At 52.8% G+C, this 17,521-nt stretch overlaps 1 protein-coding gene across 2 annotated transcripts in view; it reads right to left on the reverse strand.

Annotated features, from left to right (window-relative positions):
- The window catches only part of TCF3 (transcription factor 3), a 1,342,799-nt gene that overhangs the window by 84,455 nt on the left and 1,240,823 nt on the right, over positions 1 to 17,521 (reverse strand). For both annotated transcript variants that reach the window (XM_069649483.1, XM_069649484.1), the window contains exons 17-18: positions 2,323 to 2,428; positions 2,048 to 2,207 (exon numbers count right to left, since the gene is read on the reverse strand). In XM_069649483.1, the coding sequence (XP_069505584.1) occupies positions 2,048 to 2,207; positions 2,323 to 2,428 (266 nt within the window). The remainder of the gene's footprint in view (positions 1 to 2,047; positions 2,208 to 2,322; positions 2,429 to 17,521) is intronic.

Below are 17,521 nucleotides of genomic sequence, written 5' to 3' on the forward strand. Positions count from 1 at the left end.
CTGCAGCAACTCTTAGGCAATTCAACCAGCTCCGAGATGGGTGTCCAGGTGGCTTACTTGGGAGTTAGTTGGTCCCACCAACTCAAGGGGCGAAGTCGTCCTGGCAGGGGCTTCCCTGTCGATGTGAACTTGGCGATTCAGACCTGAAGAGGGCTTCACCGGGCAAACCAACGGTCCAGGAGTTGCAGCAGGCTTCCTCTTCCAGCTCATCTTTGGTTCCTTCGTCCAGTGGTCGACTCTGCCTTCCAAGCCAAAAGACTCATCTTTTAGTCAGTTCTCTCCCATTCATTCCAGCCTAGCTATCGCTCACCCAGCAGGGTGGCTGTCCTTGCCGGACAGTCAGCCAGCCAATCACCACAGAGTGCATTTGGGTTTAGGAGACTAAGCACAGGGAGTTTCGGGCACTTCCTGCCTACCCCAGACACTTGGGCGCCAGAGGCGGGTTTCACTCCTGAAGCCTGCCAAATCCAAATGAACAAAGAGACCAAACCTGTATTGGTGCGCAGAGCAAAAAACTAGAACGACCTTTCCACAAAGACATGGCGAAAAACAAAGACCAGGGACCATTTTAGCAATGATGGCTAGACGCCATTTTGAAAAAGATGGCTCCCACGGTTAACGTTACCGGGTCCGCGAATGGTCGCAGTAAATGCTAACCTTGGTAGTTCAAAACTAAATCACTGCCACCAGCCAGTCAATTGAGGAAAGGGGAACATAAATGTTACATGAGCATTTAGACACAGGGGATACTAAGTAAACCCCCGCCCCCAGCACCCTATTGCAAGATAGTATTGTACTTGCTAGACCGAGCACACCCTAAGTAAATCCAATTTCACTTTACTGCTCTGGGAAACAGTCGTTTATCCCAGAGAAGGTATTTAAACCTGGGGAAATCTGAAAGACTTCCCTGTGCCACTGCACTGAGGGTGCTGTGTGACAATTGTAAAAGATGCCTATGGTGTTTGTAAGATTCCATAACCAAATAGAAACAGAGTTAACAAATCACATGAAAATACATGTGTGAAAAAAGGGTCACACCCTCCAGGTTAAAAAAATCAAGTCCTCAAAATCCAGCGAAGTTGCTTGGGGTCTCTAAGGTGGAGGGAATTAACACATTTATGAGAATTCTCTCCAACAGTGCCCTCTCGAGCCCTTTGCTCTAAGGATGGCCATCTTTTTCAGGTTCCTTTTGTCAAATATTCGCAAATCAGGGATCGTTCCTTCTCGCTAGCAGTGGCGAGACTGTGGAAACAGCTTCCACAGTCCCTTCGGGCCAAAAGAGAACCATCTGCTTTTTAGGCACTCATTGAAAACATTTATTAGATCTCAGGTCTCTGATGGCCGTTCTGTCATAGATTTGTTGCCGCCAAGATGCCTTTTTGGTGGACGTCGGACTCTATAATTTCAGATAACATTACCCCTCTTAAAGAGTATAGCTACACTACTAAAAAAGCAAAGGAGGCATAACCTGTCGGGCTGTGCCAGTTTCACGTTTATGATTGGGATCACTGCTCCATTAGGAGGAGTGTGGGACTGAGTAGGCCGTTTAGCCACTACTCATCCCTGTACTCTGAGCAGCATTCATTTTGTCACAGTGGTTCATGGTAATGACTATCCACACAGCTTTTTCACCCCCACATAGATGCCCCCCGCCTTATACATACATATAAGCACACACACAACACTATCAAAAGCTTAAATGACCTCAGAAGGTGCAAACTAAATGTTAGAATAAGTATCTGACAAAGATGTTTAATTCATTTTGATTGTTAGATATTTTAAAGCATTATCAAATATTTAAAGATATCAATTCATGAGATCATGTTCTTCATTTTAGCATGGACCTGAAGTATATTCCCAATACAGCAATCTTTTTGATCCAGGCCCTTGCTCCTCATCCATCTGTACAATGCACTAGGTTTGCTGTAGTCATAATAGTTGCCGTTTGAAGGATTAGTAGTTCCATTAACCACGGGACCCCAAACACTGCATTAGCCCTAACTTCCCAGGCTACCACCCCAAAAATGATATTGGAAAAATATGAGACCTGTTCAATGACATTCTCGATCTGTTCCGTGTCATTTTAGATTCTTTCTTTTCGTCTTCTGAGTTATCAGCAACTGAAGTGTTCTCATCATCCTCCTTATCTTCCCGTTTTATATCTGTGCCCCCTGAGGAAACACTTGATCTCCCAAGTCCAGTCAAGCCTGAAAAAACATCAGATAAACTTGAAGACCTTCTCAATTAGCAAGTTAAATTACATAGCAAATGAAGAGAGGAGAGAAAGATGCATCAAACAATAGAGCGATGTGTCAATCTTACCACTGTACGTTTCTTGCCTGAGTTCAGAGAGGGAATTGCCCTGCGATGGTAAGGAGGCATGATTGTGTAGAGTGTTAGACAATCCATCCTCAGACTGGGCACCTACCTGTAGTGAAAAGAAAAAAAAACAATCTGTATTAAGAGTAAGCAGATGCTGTCCAGGCAGACGATAATTACCTGCAGAGAAAAGAGATGCCTTATAGTAGTTGGTGCAGAGGAGTACTAATTCTGTTAAGGGCAACGAGGATAGCATTATGCTTCATGTTAAAATAAATCAGAACAAGCCCTGCGGACAGATTCCGCATGGCCACCTCATTCTGGTGAGCAGCGAGAGCCACTTATGTGTAGCCACACTGTCTGGGTAGTTGGCTGAGCAGCAAGGCTTAGACTTAGAATGTGAGTGGCAAAGGGATCAGTTAAGCACACAGAGCATTCCTAATAACCCAAGTTAGGCAGAAAATATAAAAAATGCAGTTTTGTATTTATGACTTGGACAAACTAAGCAATTGACCACAGGTAAGTATTACACTATACATACAGTACTATTATATTTACACATTCCCTTTTGGGGTGCTCTGGTTACAGATAACTAACACTTGGCTTTTGAACAAGTGTAGGAACGCAAGTGAAGAACAAGGTAGGCAAGAACCAAATTAGAGAACTAATATGTAGGACAGAAAGGTGTTAAAAACACAATACACAGATGAAATTAAGGCCCTACACTTTAAAAGTCCTTTCCTAGCTAGAAAAGTAGGGCATACTGGTCGAGTAGCCGGAAGGGACCAGCTCAGCAAAGTGGAACAGAATGAGGAACCTCAGAGCACCGAGGCATAGGCCTGAGGGGAAGCTGCAGACTCATCCCTACGCGGAGCAAGTAGGAGAAGAGCAGCGACAGAGCCAACATGAAACCCAGTTGATGACACATGCGAGTGGCTCCACGTCAAACGGACTCTACGCCCCTCCCGGGGAGCACTGCATTGCGGGAGAAGGTATGAGGTGACAGAGCGAGGAAGAAGACGAAGGACCCCAGAGCAGAGAGAGCACAGAGAACATATTACATAGCTCTGGGTAATGTTCTTTCTGATGGATGTTTCTACCACGGATTCCTCATCTTCGATGTATTCTGTACCAGCAGCACAAACTTTTTGGACCACCAGGGGGCACTGTGTGGCATGGGTGTTGAGAGCCCTCGACCGCTCATCCTCTGGTCCGGGCGCACCATTGATACAAATGGCCGGCACTGCGTTCCGTGACCTCAGTTATCTCATTTTACACCTCCCCCTTATTGCTCTGTTGCATTAGAGAATTGTGTTTCACACTAAATAATATGACCGTGTAGAGGGCCTCCGGCAGTGAGTGGTAGTATCAGTGCGTATCCCCTTTCCCCTGCCAGGATTAATCCCTTGGTAACAATGGCCTATTGTGATTCTTCCCCTACTTCCTCAAAAAGTGTTGAATCTCTCGTTCCAATCTACAAATCAAGTTTCAAACACTGACTTGCCCTCAAAGCCCTTTACAAACATTCCTCCAATACTTTCATGCGAACTAGCTGAAAAGGACTACTGGTAACAGAAACACATTAACACTGCAACGAGGAAGAGGAGTGGTGGAAAGCAGAGCAGAAAAAGCCCTGAGCACAGGCAACACTCTAGTTGTTGGGAGTGCACACCTGTGCCCGGGACATTTAAAAACAGGAATGCCAGTAACAACGGAACACAGCTGGTGGGAGCAGGTGAGCTGCGGTGTAAAAGATGGAGGAGCCAACCGGATCAGGTGCTGAGAAGAGGCAAGCTGTACAAGGAACACTTCACACGGCGGGAAAACAAGAAGACAGTGCAGGACTCCTGGGCATTCGACGGTAGAAGGCGGCTGCGAGGCACTTAAACGGCTGTGCAGAGCAGAGAAGCCCAGCTGGAACCATGGGAAGCAGCGACAGGGAAAGCTGAGCTGCATGAGAAAGAAATCACATGAAGACTGCTTCCGGCAAGCAGCGAAAGAAACAGGGAACGCCACGAAGAGCCGATGAGTCCATGCTGGAATGAAAAGAACACTGGGGCGTATTGGCGAGCCTGCTGCATACCAATAATTAAGCAAACTAGAATGGAGAAAGAAAGCCGGTTTCTGAAAGTGAGGAAGTGAAAGGGCAGTATGCAACAATAAAATATACTTCAAAAATACACTCCTTCAGTTTCCGTTAAGTAGATACCCGTTTGGGATCTCACACACACACACACACTAAGGTGACTTTACTTTCAAGAACACTGCAGACATTAATATATCACTAACACTTAATGCAATACGGAGATTGTGGAAAAAGGAAAAGGTTAGTGAAGGAAACAGAGGTTACCAAGTTTCTCTGAAAAGGCAAGTACTTTTCAATCCCCCAATGAAGTATAGGTTAACCCTTTCCCAGGAATACAAGTAACTTATTTATGACTTATGAGGAACAGATAAACACAAAGTCAGAGGGTCAGAAGAGTGTGCAAGGAGCCAGGACAGCCAATGTCAATTGAACAAGGCCCTTCTTGTAGATAGCACAAACGTCTTGCACAATGTTAAATGCACAGAGAGTTTGTAGAAAAGAATCACTGTTGGGCCAAAAGCTTGTGGGGAGGATTGTGAAAAGCATAGATGCAAGCAACTCTGCAAAGGGCAGCTAATGCAAGTCTCCAGTGAAAGCAAGCAAGCTACAAACAAGAGGCAAGTGCCCCTAGTTAGACAGTACCTTAGGTCTGAAGAAAAGGATCCAGCTGGCTTATGTTCTGGTTGCAGTCCTGCAGTTCCTGGGGACAAGAGGGATGACATATGTAGTGCTCCTGCACTGCAGTTCGAAGGTCGGCAGCGACAATGAGCTTACTCCAGATCAGCGGCACTTTGCGGTTGCAGCTACCAGCAAATAACACCACTGTGGTTCTTAGACACCTTGTGGGCTGTCCTTGCTTCTGGGGATCAGCACTCTCTTGAGGTGGCTCAGGCATGGGTCACCCTGCTTCGGGAGGGTCCTCAGGATCTTCCTGGAGCTTGAGTCCGGCTTAAAGGCGATGCACACATTCCTGGTGTTCCTCTCTCCTGGCACCCTGTTCCAGCAGCAGCAAAGAAGTACAGCCAGCGGGTAGAGGGGTTCCAGTTTGTCTTGGGGTCAGTTGGTCCCACCAACCCAAGGGAAGAAGTCAGCCCTTCCAGGCTTCTCTAGTCGATACGAAAATTGGAGCTTCAGCACTGCAGCAGGGCTTCACCGGGCAAACCAATGGTCCAGGAGGGTGCAACAAGCTTCTCTTCCAGCTTCTTCTTCGGTTCCTTCGTCCAGTGGTCGACTCTGCCTTCTCTCCAAGAGACCTCGCCTTTTATGCATGTTTCTCTTATTCATTCGCAGCCTAGCTTTCACTCTAAAGCAGGGTGGCTGTCCTCCAAGGACAGCCAGCCAGCCAATCACCTTTGGGTGCATTCCTGTAACCAAGGCAACTAAGCACAGGGAGTTTCGGGAACCTCCCTCGATTCCTGCCATGCCAGACACACTTGAGCCAGAGGCAGGTTTCAGTACTGAAGCCCACCAAAGACAAAATGAACAAAGGGACCAGACCTGGTTTGGCGTGCAGAGTAAAACCCAAGACAGATCTTACAAGCAAGAAATGGTGAAAAAAGAAGACCACGGCCATTTTGACAAAATGGGCACCTACGGGTGCTATAATGAAGCCGAGTATTCAGCCTGCGGTAAAAACGCACAATGGTAGGAAACACTGCTACCAGCCATTTAAAGTAGTGAAGGTAACAAAATGTTACATGCAAAAGTTGGAAAAGGGGCTAAGTAACCCCACAGTACTTCCAAATAAGATGGGGTGTGCTGGACCTACATAGGAAAAGGAACAAGTTACTTACCTGTAACTGTTGTTCTCCAGCATGGGTCTGGCATGGATTCACATGCTCATTCCCCGTCGTCAGGCTGGGAATCCTCGGTAAAGAAAAAACCAGTATCAGTTTCGTTTCTGATCTGTCTTTCGTAGTAATAACCAATCACTGGTCTCTGCGTCATACTGACCACAGCCAATGACTGCCCTCTACCTAAGCACCGCCTCTGGCAGCCATCTTCAGATTTGGAAGCACGTGAAGTGGCAGTATGACCAAGTGAAGAGCCGCAGAGGGGTAGGCGGGAGGGTTCGCATGTGAATCCATGCCAGACCCATGCTGGAGAACAACAGTTACAGGTAAGTAACTTGTTCCTTCTCCAGCATGGGGTCTGGCATGGATTCACATGCTCATGAATAAAGAATACATAGCAGTACACATGCACAACCACGGGAGGTGGCAAAGGCTCAACATTAAGCATTGCATCAAACTCAACATTAAGCATCTTACCTCCTCACCAGGCTCACCTCAGGCGAACAGGTTGCGCAGCACTGCTTGGCCGACCCTGGACTCCTCCCTGGAATCCCGATCGACGCAGTAGAACTTCGTGAAGGTGTGCGTCGACCTCCACGTAGCAGCCCTGCATATGTCCAGCAGGGGCACACCAGAAAGGAACGCCGTGGTAGCTGCGATCGCTCTGGTGGAATGGGCTCTCGGACGGCCGGGCAGCGGTCGGTTTGCCAACCGATGACAGTACATGATACAGCCGGAGAGCCATCTGGAAATGGAAGCCTTCGAGAGAGCCTTCCCCTGATTGACAGGTCCAAAGTTCACAAAGAGTTGTGACGTCTTCCGAAAACACTTTGTGCGGTCCACGTAGAACTTCAGCGCTCTAGCCACATCCAGCGAGTGCAAAGTCCTCTCAGCCGGCGACGAAGGCGACGGGAAGAATACAGGCAACACCAAGGGTTCGTTGAGATGGAAGTCCGACGGTACCTTGGGCATGAAGGAGGGGTGCGTCCTGAGCACTACCCTCGTGTCGTGAAAAGTCAAGTACGGGGCCTTGCAGGAAAGGGCCTGGATCTCTCCCACCCGTCGTGCGGAGGTGATGGCCACAAGAAACGCTGTTTTCCACGACAGAAACTTCAACGGGGCCGAGTGCAGAGGCTCGAACGGAGGTCCCATGAGCTTGGTCAGCACCACGTTGAGCTCCCACGCCGGGGCCGGAGCCTTCACCGGCGGGAACGATCTGAACAGTCCCTTCATGAACTCTTTCACCAGACGATGAGACCACAAGGACGTCCGCCCCGTGGTTCTGGTGTATCGGGAGATCGCAGCAAGATGAATCTTGATGGACGCGTGTGCCAGTCCAGCTTTGGCCAGCGTCAGCAGGTACGGCAGAACTTGGGGAGCCGTAATCCGTAGAGGGTTAATCTTCTGTGCGTGGCACCAGACAGAGAACCTCTTCCATTTGTGTCCGTAGCATTTAAGAGTCGAGGACGCCCTGGCCTTTGCAAGAACCTCTCTGCAGTCGGCCGGTATGTCGTATCCTCCAAACTCTAACGCTGCAGGAGCCAGGCCTGCAAGTTCAGCGATTTCGGGTCGTGGTGGAGGATGGCGCCTCCTTCCCTGGAGAGCAGATCCGCGTCCACCGGCAGCTTGATTGGCGGGGACGCTGACAAGTCCAGAAGGTCCGGGAACCATATCTGCCTCGGCCACGCAGGTGCGACGAGGATCATCCTGCACCGTGACCTCTTGAGCTGGTTGACGAGCCGGATTAGTAGTGGCAAAGGAGGGAACGCGTAGAGGAACAGGCCCTCCCAGGGGAACGAGAAAGCATCGCCCATGCTCCTCGCCTGGGGAAACCTGCTGGCGAACCTCCGGCACTTGGAGTTCGTCGCCGTCGCGAACAGGTCGATCTGGGGTGTGCCCCACCGTCGGAATAGGCGATCCACTAGATCCTGCCGTAGTTCCCACTCGTGGCACGAGCGCAGCTCCCTGCTGAGTGAGTCGGCGATGGTGTTTTTTATCCCTGCCAGATGAAGCGGCACCAGAAACATCCCTTGGGCGACTGCCCAATGCCACAGGTCCTGCGCCTCCTTGGACAGTGCTGGGGACCTGGTTCCGCCCTGTTTTCTGATGTAAAACATGGTGGTGGTGTTGTCGGTGAAGATCCTCACCACCTTGCCCTTGAGGGACGGAAGGAAGGACCTGAGGGCCCAAAACACTGCACGGAGCTCCAGGACGTTGATATGTAAGGATTTCTCCGTCGGGAGCCAAAGGCCCCTTGCGTGCAGATTTTCGGTGTGCGCTCCCCACCCTTCTAGGGAGGCATCCGTGGTCACTGTCTCCTGGTGGGCTGGGGTCTGGAAGTCAATGCCCGCCGTCAGATGCGCGCGGGTGCCCCACCACCGGATCGCTCGTCGGAAACTCTCGTCGAGTGTGATCCTTTCCTCGAAGCTGCCCGTCGTTTGGATCCAGCGCGCGTCCAGGAACTCCTGCAACGGGCGCATCCGGAGCCTGCACATGGGAATGAGGTAGCTGCAGGAAGACATCATTCCGAGGAGGGACTTGATGGACCTCACCTTGGCCGCGTCGGCCACCAACATCCGCTGCACCTTGCCCAGGATGGTCCTGGTCCTCTCCTCCGACGGGGAGGCCAGAAGGGACACTGTGTTGAGCCCGCTCCCAGAAACAGAGTGTCTTGCGCGGGTACCAGGTGGGATTTGGCATAGTTCACGGAGAATCCCAGGTCCGTGAGAAGTTGGACGGTCCTTGCCGTGTGAACCACGGCGAGCTCCCTTGTCTTGGCTCGGATGAGCCAGTCGTCCAGGTAGGGGTAGACGTGGATCCCTTCACGGCGCAGCTGAGCCGCCACCGGTGCGAGGCACTTGGTGAACACCCTGGGTGCCGACCGTAGACCGAAGGGGAGGGCTTTGAACTGGTAATGCCGCCCTTGGACCACAAACCTGAGGAATTTTCGGTGCCCCTTCAAGATGGGAATATGGAAGTAGGCATCCTCCAAATCCAACGACGACAGGAAGTCTCCTTCCTCCAGCTGACCCAGGACGTGCTGGGGGGTGACCATCCGGAACTTTTGCGCCTTGATGAAATTGTTCAGACGTCGCAGGTCCAGGATGGGGCGCCATCCCCCCGTCTTCTTCACGAGGAAGTATCTCGAGTAGACACCGGAGCCCCGAAGCCTCTTTGGGACGAGTTCGATGGCGCCCTTCTTGAGCATCGCCTTCACCTCCAGGAGAAGTTGAGGGACGTGAAGTTCTTTCCTGGCCACGGGGGGGACGCGCGGACACTTTCTTTGAAACTCGAGCGCGTGGCCCCGGGCCAAGGCGTCCAGCACCCAACGGTCGGTGGAGATGGACTCCCACACGCTGACGAAGCTCGCCAGCCGGCCTCCCACCGGGGTGCTTCGGTGGGGGCCCGACCCCACGGCCGGTTCAATCCTGCTTCGACGAGGCTTTAGCGCCTTGTCCTTGGCGACGACGGCGGGGTCCGCCAGGCTTGCCTCGTCCTCTGTAGGCCTCCTGAGATGACGAGCGGGTCGCTTGACGGTAGGAGGAGAAACCGCCGCCGGAACCTTTGGAGGCGCCCTTGCCTCCGCTGCTCCAAAAGGGCGTCCGTCGTTGTTGCAGAACTCCAAGGGCCCGGGCTGTCTCGGTGTCCGCTTTAATGGCCTGAAGGGAATCGTCCACCGTTTTCCCAAACAGGTTGTTCCCATCGAAGGGCATGTCTCTGGTCTGAACGTCTTGACGGAAGTCCGTAGCCTTGAGCCATCCATGCCGCCTAAGGCAAACGCCGTTGCCCAACTGGCGGAACCCAGTGTCGGCGATGTCCGTCGCAACGGTAATGGCGTGGTCCGAAGCCACCTTACCTTCCTGCAGGATCTCCAGGGCCTCTGCCCTCTTGTCATCCGGCAAGAAGTCCAGCAGGGGAGCCAGTTTGTACCAGAGCTCCCTGTCGTATCGGGCCACGATAGCCAAGGCGTTGGCAGCTTTAATCGTCGTCGCTGCAGACGAGATGACTCTGCGTCCCATAGCGTCCAATTTCTTTCCCTCGCCGTCCGGTGGGGAAGTCGATGTGGAGGCCGCACCCCCCCCCCCCCCCGCTTTTTTATTTTTTCCTGGCCGCCGCGGAGACGACGGAGTCCGGGATAGGCTGCGCCCGGAGGCAAAGGGGGGCCGTGTCCGGGACCTGGTACTTTTTCTCGTACCGGTCTCTTCTAGCTGGCGTCGTGGAAGGGTTCTTGAGGAGGGTGAGGCCCTCATCCCAAATGTCGCGATCATGGAGTGGAACGATCCAATCTCGTCGGGCGGAGAAGCCCTGGTGGGAGGCGACAACGGTACATCCTCGTCGTATACCTCGTCGTCCGTACCCGACACTGCCGTGTCAGTCCCCGTATCATCCCCTCGGGTGGACGGGGAGGAGGGCTGGAAGGGGCGCGACGGCTGAAAAGGAGGTGGACGGTGGATCCTTCTTTTCTTGGTAGGAGGAACACCAGAAGGTCCCGGTTCTGGGTCCCCCGACGGGAGAGGTTCCGTCGGCAACGGTAGTCTCGTCCTTATCTCAGAGCATAAGGACTGTACAGCCAACAAAATGGCCGCCGAGTTGTCTCGCGGCGCTGGCAGAGGGGAATCCGACGGGCGATCAGGGGCCCCGTCGGTACCCTCGACGATGTCGTCGTCACCTGCGTCGGAATCCATCCCGACGGGCCGGTCTTCTTCCACGCCGAGGCCGTGGCTTAAGACCTCGACCAGCTCCTCCTCCGAGGTTGAGGCTGAATCTACGACGACGCCCTGCCCCCCCCCTTTTCTTCCCCACAGGGGATTTCACGGGGGTCCTATCGATGGGCACAAAAGAGGACTCCCTCCGAGGTGGCAGGGAGACTCTGAGCCCCGAGGTCGCCACCACTGGTGTAGCCTCCACAGGCTGAGCCAGGGCCGCCGCGACAGTTTCGATAGAGGGCTTGGCCGGATGGATTAAGGCCTTCACCACCTTAGGTGCGCTCACCGCCTTATCCTTGAGGGGGGGGGGGGACACTGCCTCGCTCCCCCTCCACCTTCAAGCTCGACCGGGGCCTCTCCAGGAGCTTCGCCGGGTGCTCGGCCTTCCTCTTACCCGACCCAGAGCGTTGGCTCGTGGTTGATGGTGCCGGGGAGGGTGCGCCCTGCCTGGCGCCCGTAGAGCCCGACCGTTCGACGCTCCCGGTGCCAGCGGACTCGCGGTGCTTGGCCTTATTTTGGACCCCCGTCGCCGGGGCGTCCTCAAAGGTCTTAGAAGACCGCTCGGATTTCTTCCTCCTCTTCTCGCCGGACGGGCTCTTCCCTTCTAGCCAGTTGGCGAGACGTTGATGGCGGTCCTTCATGGTCCGCTCCGACATGTTGCCGCAAAACGCACAGTTCTTCTCCACGTGCGTCTTGTCCTCATGTAGGCAGTAAAGACAAAAAGAGTGTTCGTCCTCCTTGAAGACGTTCTGCAGCTGGCATCCAGGGCAGACCCTGAACAGCTTTCCGGGCGTCGAGCTTCCCTTCTCCTGGGCCATGGCCGGGCCTGAGAAACTTCTGGAGTCCTCCAAAAGCGTAGCTTGACGAAATCTTCACCCTTGAGGGGCGCAGACGAATCCGAAACGGGTCCCCGTTGATCGGATGGAGAGTCGGTGGAGCTTGAGGCTCTTTTGACCGAAAAAACGAAGTTTTTGAGAAAAAACGTGAAAAAAAAAGCACTAACGCTCGAGAGCAATAGCACGAGGATCCCAACACATGAACGTGCGGTAAAAATCTGAAGATGGCTGCCAGAGGCGGTGCTTAGGTAGAGGGCAGTCATTGGCTGTGGTCAGTATGACGCAGAGACCAGTGATTGGTTATTACTACGAAAGACAGATCAGAAACGAAACTGATACTGTTTTTTTCTTTACCGAGGATTCCCAGCCTGACGACGGGGAATGAGCATGTGAATCCATGCCAGACCCCATGCTGGAGAACTTACAGCACTGGAGCGCACACTAACTACAACCCCACCCAGGGGGAAGATCTCGAACCTGTATAGGCTACTGGACAGGGCAGACCCCGAATCCAAGGAGCCCTATATGATACGGTGGGAGAGGGACCTAGGCAGAGAACTAGACAGGACCAGCTAGGAGCGCATCTGGACGAGAACCCACAAGACCTCCAAACGTGTGACGAATAAAGAGGGAGCCATTAAGGTCTGTTATAGGTGGTACATGACACCAGAAATCCTTCACAAATGCACCCTGCACACTGCTGGAGGGGCTGCACGGACACAGGAACGCTGTTCCACCTCCTCTGGTTGTGCCCGAAGGCGGAGAAGTTCTGGAGGGAGGTTTTGGAGCAAATCCGACAGATCACAGGCCTAGCGATACCATGGGACCCAGGGATTGTCCTACTGGGAGATACAGGAGAAGAACAGTTCCCGATGACTGGCAATCTGGCAGAACTCTGAACACACCTATTGACCACAGCCAAGATCTCAATTGCCAAGCTGTGGAAACTTCAGGAGGGCGCAGCGATCCCCGTGTGGTGGGTAAAATGTTGCGACATTGCCGCACCTGAGAAAATTACCACCATCCGCCTGGGCAACGAAAACAAGTTCCACAGCACCTGAGGCCCATTCTTGGACTTTGTGAAGAGATTCCCAGGAGTAGCCAGACAGCCTCCAGCCCTCCGCTGGCTGACAAAAATGGACTAGCGACCCCCCCAGCTCTGTCCATATGGCTGTCCACCCGATCGCAATCACAGAACTTGCACCGTGTAATTTCAATCTGAGTCTGCCGCGACCCCTGCCCCGGACCACCCCAGAACTCTCCCCCCATACTTCTGCTCCTTTTCTTTTTCTTCCTGTTCTTTTCACCTCAGTTGGTCATGTTTTCCCTCTTGTTTACCATGTTTCACTTAATAGCATGTCAAAGAATAATGAAGCTTTTGTTGTTTACAAATGCAAATAAAGTGAAAAAAAAAGGAAAATAAAAAAAGTGCGGGACCCCAGAGGTCCATCTCGACAGTCAGAAACCACGGTTTTGCCCTTGTTGGAAAGATTGCCGGTTACAAGCAGGGACCGTTCCATTGCAGAGCAGGAATCCCCAGAAGTACTCCCTCTTGTCCCCACAACTGATGCACAGAAACAGTGAGATCTACAGAGCTGCACAGGAACAGAAGTCATCTGCTGCACTTTTTCTTCAATACAAAGGTACTGTAAAGTCTGAGAGATCTTACTTCTCATTGTAGAGTTGCTTGCATCTTCTACTGCTCACAAGTCTAATCAGCTTGTGGCCCTACATTTGATTCTTCTCGTCTTCAAAGATTTCTAAAACATTGTGCGAAGACTTTTCTACTCACCTACCAGAAGTGCTTCATACTACATAAGACTTTTGCCCATTGACTTTGGCTTAGCCTGTTGCACTGAATGACTCTTCTTAGGGGATTCAAAATAATTTTCCTGCTTAACAACATTTGTAGTCTCCTGTTCTAATAACCTTTTCTTTTTATCAACTTCTAAGAGTATTCTAAATACCAACAGTAAGCTATTAATGTCCCCAGCACCCTAGCTATTGAAGTCACCTGAGGGTGTAGGTTGCGTCTGTGGGCCATCCCAAAAGGGTCTTTACTGATTTAGAAACTAAGTGTACACTATTGAAGTGTATTTGTGTGTTACTATTATATTGCTCCCTTCTGAAGAAGGCGTATTCTAAATGACTGATAAATTAGTTATTGTTTATTCAAGAAACCTTGTGTGTAAGAGTATTTGAATAATTGTCACTGAATCTCTGTGCAACTCCCCTACAACTCACATTGACCCCTCTTGCGATAAGCCTGGCTGCTCAACATGCTACCAAAACTGTGTAGTACAAGCTTATACCAAAGGTTGGGTTTCCTATACCTGCAGTCAGAGTTGTTGGTAATGTTCCCAGAGGGCACTGCATACAAACTTTGCCTAACAGTGCCCGTAGCACTTCAACGTAGACAATGCCCTGTCCTTGGCAAGTACCTCCCTGTAGTCCGCCGGAAGATCATAGCCACCAAACTCTAATGCTGCAGGAGTCAGGCCTTCAGGTTCAGAGACCCTGGGTCGTGGTGTAAAATTGCGTCTCCTTCCCTGGCAAGAAGATCTGCGACCACTGGCAGCTTGACTGGAGGGGACGCTGACGGGCTGAGAAGGTCTGGGTACCAGATCTGCCTCGGCCACGCTGGTGCGACGAGGATCATCCTGCACCGGTACCGTCTGAGTTGACTGATGACTAAGAAGCAACTGCAACGGAGGGAACGCATACAGAAAGAGGTTTTCCCAAGGGAATGAGAATGCGTCCCCATGGTCCCCAGGTGGGGGAATCTGCTGGCGAACCTCAGGCACTTGGTGTTCGTCGCTGTTGCAAACAGATCGATCTGGGGACTGCCCCATTTGAGGAAAAGGTTGTCCACTTGATCCTGCTGAAGATCCCACACGTGGCAAGAGCACAACTCTCTGCTGAGCAAGTCAGCGAATATGTTCTTTACCGCCGCCAGGTGAAACGGAATGAGGAACATACCCTGGGTGACGGCCCAGTGCCACAAGTACTACGCCACTTTGGAGAGCGCTAGGGATCTGGTGCCCCCCTGTTTCCGGATTTAAAAAATGGTGGTGGTATTGCCCATGAAGACCCTCACCACTTTGCCCTTGGCAGAAACTACTTGAGGGCCCAAAACCCCGCCTGCAGTTGCAGAAAGTTGATGTCTAGTGTCTCCTCCTCCGGCAGCCACAGCCCTCTTGCGTGAAGACGTCTGGTGTGGGCTCCCCATCCCTCCAGGGAACCGTCCGTCTTGACTGTCTCCTGGTACAGGGGCTCTGTAAATCCGTGCCTACAGCGATATTGGAGAGCACGCCACACCACCAATGATCGACGGAACTCCTCATCGAGCATGATCCTGTCCTGGAAGCCACCGGACACCAGGAATTCCTTGATGCCCGTTGGGTCCTGCAGTGGTCGCAATCGCAACCTGCAGAGCCGAATCAGGTCTATGCACAACATCATGATGCCGATTAGAGACTTGATGGTCCTCACTGTGGCGACCTTTAGTGTCAACAGCCGTTGCACCATGCCCAAGATGGCCGATATCCTTTCCTCAGACTTGTTGAGCCGTCGTAGGTCGAGGATGGGCCTACAGCCCCCTGTCTTCTTTCTTACAAGAAATTACCTTGAGTAAAGGGAGCCCCGTAGTCGCTTTGGAACTAGCTCCATCGCCACTTCTTGGTCCCAACTTCCAGCCGCAGCTAAGGTATGTGTTTTTTCGGTCGGGCCACTGGTGGTATTTGCGGACACTTCCGTTTAAATTCTAAAGTGTCTGTGTGTGCGAGAGCGTCCAGCACCCATCGATCAGTGGAGATGGTCTCCCACATGCTCTCCGAAGTTTGCAAGCCGACCTCCCACCGGGGTGCAGGCCTGACGTCCTGGCCGGATCAGTTCTGCTTAGAGGTCGGCACGGATCACTGGGAACCTTGTCGACGGCCACCTCCGAAGGCCTTAGAGCGATCCCTGTTGGCTTCCTGGTTCGAAGAGCGGGAGGGTTGGCGGTAAGAGGAGGAGCCCCTGCCGAAACCCTTTGCAGACCTGCTAGACTTCCCTCTGGATGAATGAAAGGACGGCCAGTGTTGCTGCAGAGTGCCCAAAGCACGGGCTGTCTGTGTTGTCTTGATGGCCTGGAGGGATTCATCAACGGTTGTCTCCGAACAGCACGTCCAGGACCCTCGTCTGGACCTCCTGCCTGAAGTTGGTGGCTTTGAGCCAGCCACAACGGCAAAGGCAAATACTGTTGGCCATCTGGTGGAAACCTGTGTCCGCAATGTCCAGTGCCACCGCGATGGCGTGGTCCGACGCCACTTCGCCTTCCTGGAGGATCTCCAAAGCCTCGACCCGCTTGTCATCGGGAAGGAAATCCAGGAGCTGAGCCATCTTATACCAAAGCTCCGGGTCGTATCTTGCCACGAACGCCAAGGTGTTGGTCGCTTTCACCGTCGCCAAGTAGATTACCTTTCTACCCACGGAATCCAATTTCATCCCCTCCTTGTAACGGATGAAGAATATGAACTTGACGACTTCTTCCTGGTGGCCGTCGAGTCTGGCGACGGTTGAGACCGCAGGCACTTGGCCACAGACTCCGGCACCCAGTACTTTTTCTCAAGCCGATCTCTCTTCACTTCGGCTGAAGCAGGGTTCTTCAGCAACGCCAGCCCGATCCCAGACCTTGTCGAGGAGCGGTACCAACAGGCTATTCTTCCTCTTCGCCTCCCGGCGTTGGTACAGGAAGCCCTCCTCCGGGGTGAGCCAAAAAAGCTCTGACACCCGGGCAATCATGGAATGAAAAGATCCCACTTCGTCCGGTGGAGAGGCTCTCGGTGCAGGCGATGCAGGGTCTCCCAGTCCTGTGTCATCGTCTGTATCTGTCATCGCAGTGTCTGTCCCCCAGGGGTGGGGGGAGCGACAGTTGGAATGGAGGCGTAGGGTGTCTCCTACTCTACTTCGCTGGTGGGGGCCCTGGTGTCAACGGGGTCACCGGCGGTGACGCTGGTGCTGGCAGGGTTGTCGGCAACCTCCTCTGAATCTCCGACACCAGCGTGTGGAGTGTTGAGAGGATAGCCTGCGGCGAATCTCTAGGGGGCACCTTGGGAACATGTTCACTCGGCCCAGCGCCCATGTAGTTGTCCCCGTCGATGGAATTGACGTCGTCTTCGTCGCCTCCAGCGGGCATCTCCTCAACATTTCAATCGTTGTCTCCACCCTGGATGGTGTGGACAGAAAGTCCCTCTTCCACCTCCACGGATGAAGAAATGTCTGTGCACTGAAGTTCTCTCCCCCCCGCGCTTTGCGTCCTGAGGGGTCGGTCTCGGACTGAGGTCCGGCATGCTCTTATCCGGGGTCCTTACTACGGCTTGAGTAAAGTCTCTCCCGGCCAGGAGAGACATTCTGGCTACCGCCGGGGCACCCTGGACGGGGTCAGCCCCTTTTCCCTTCGAAAGGGAGGAGACCACCATCTCGATTGAGGAGGATGATTTGGCCTCGACGACCTGGGCATTCAGAGGAAGGTCAGCCATCTTGGCCTTCTCCACGGGCATTCGGACACCTTACCCTGTTTCGCCTTATCCAGTGTCTCCTGCAGCTTCCTTTTCTTGAATGAAGAGCTGGAGCGGTGGCTGGAGATCGAGGCCGACTGAGACGAACGCGCCCTAACTGCCGGGGGACCCGCTGGAGTGGTGACCTTAACGGAAGCAGACTTACGGTGTTTGGCCCCGACCTATGGAGCGCCCTCAAAGGACTTAGAAGCCTGTTCAGGTTGGCTGGATCCGGAAGAGGCTT

The sequence above is a fragment of the Ambystoma mexicanum genome, chromosome 1p (genome assembly GCF_040938575.1).
Source record: "Ambystoma mexicanum isolate Mex_15411 chromosome 1p, UKY_AmexF1_1, whole genome shotgun sequence".
Classification (NCBI taxonomy): domain Eukaryota; kingdom Metazoa; phylum Chordata; class Amphibia; order Caudata; family Ambystomatidae; genus Ambystoma; species Ambystoma mexicanum.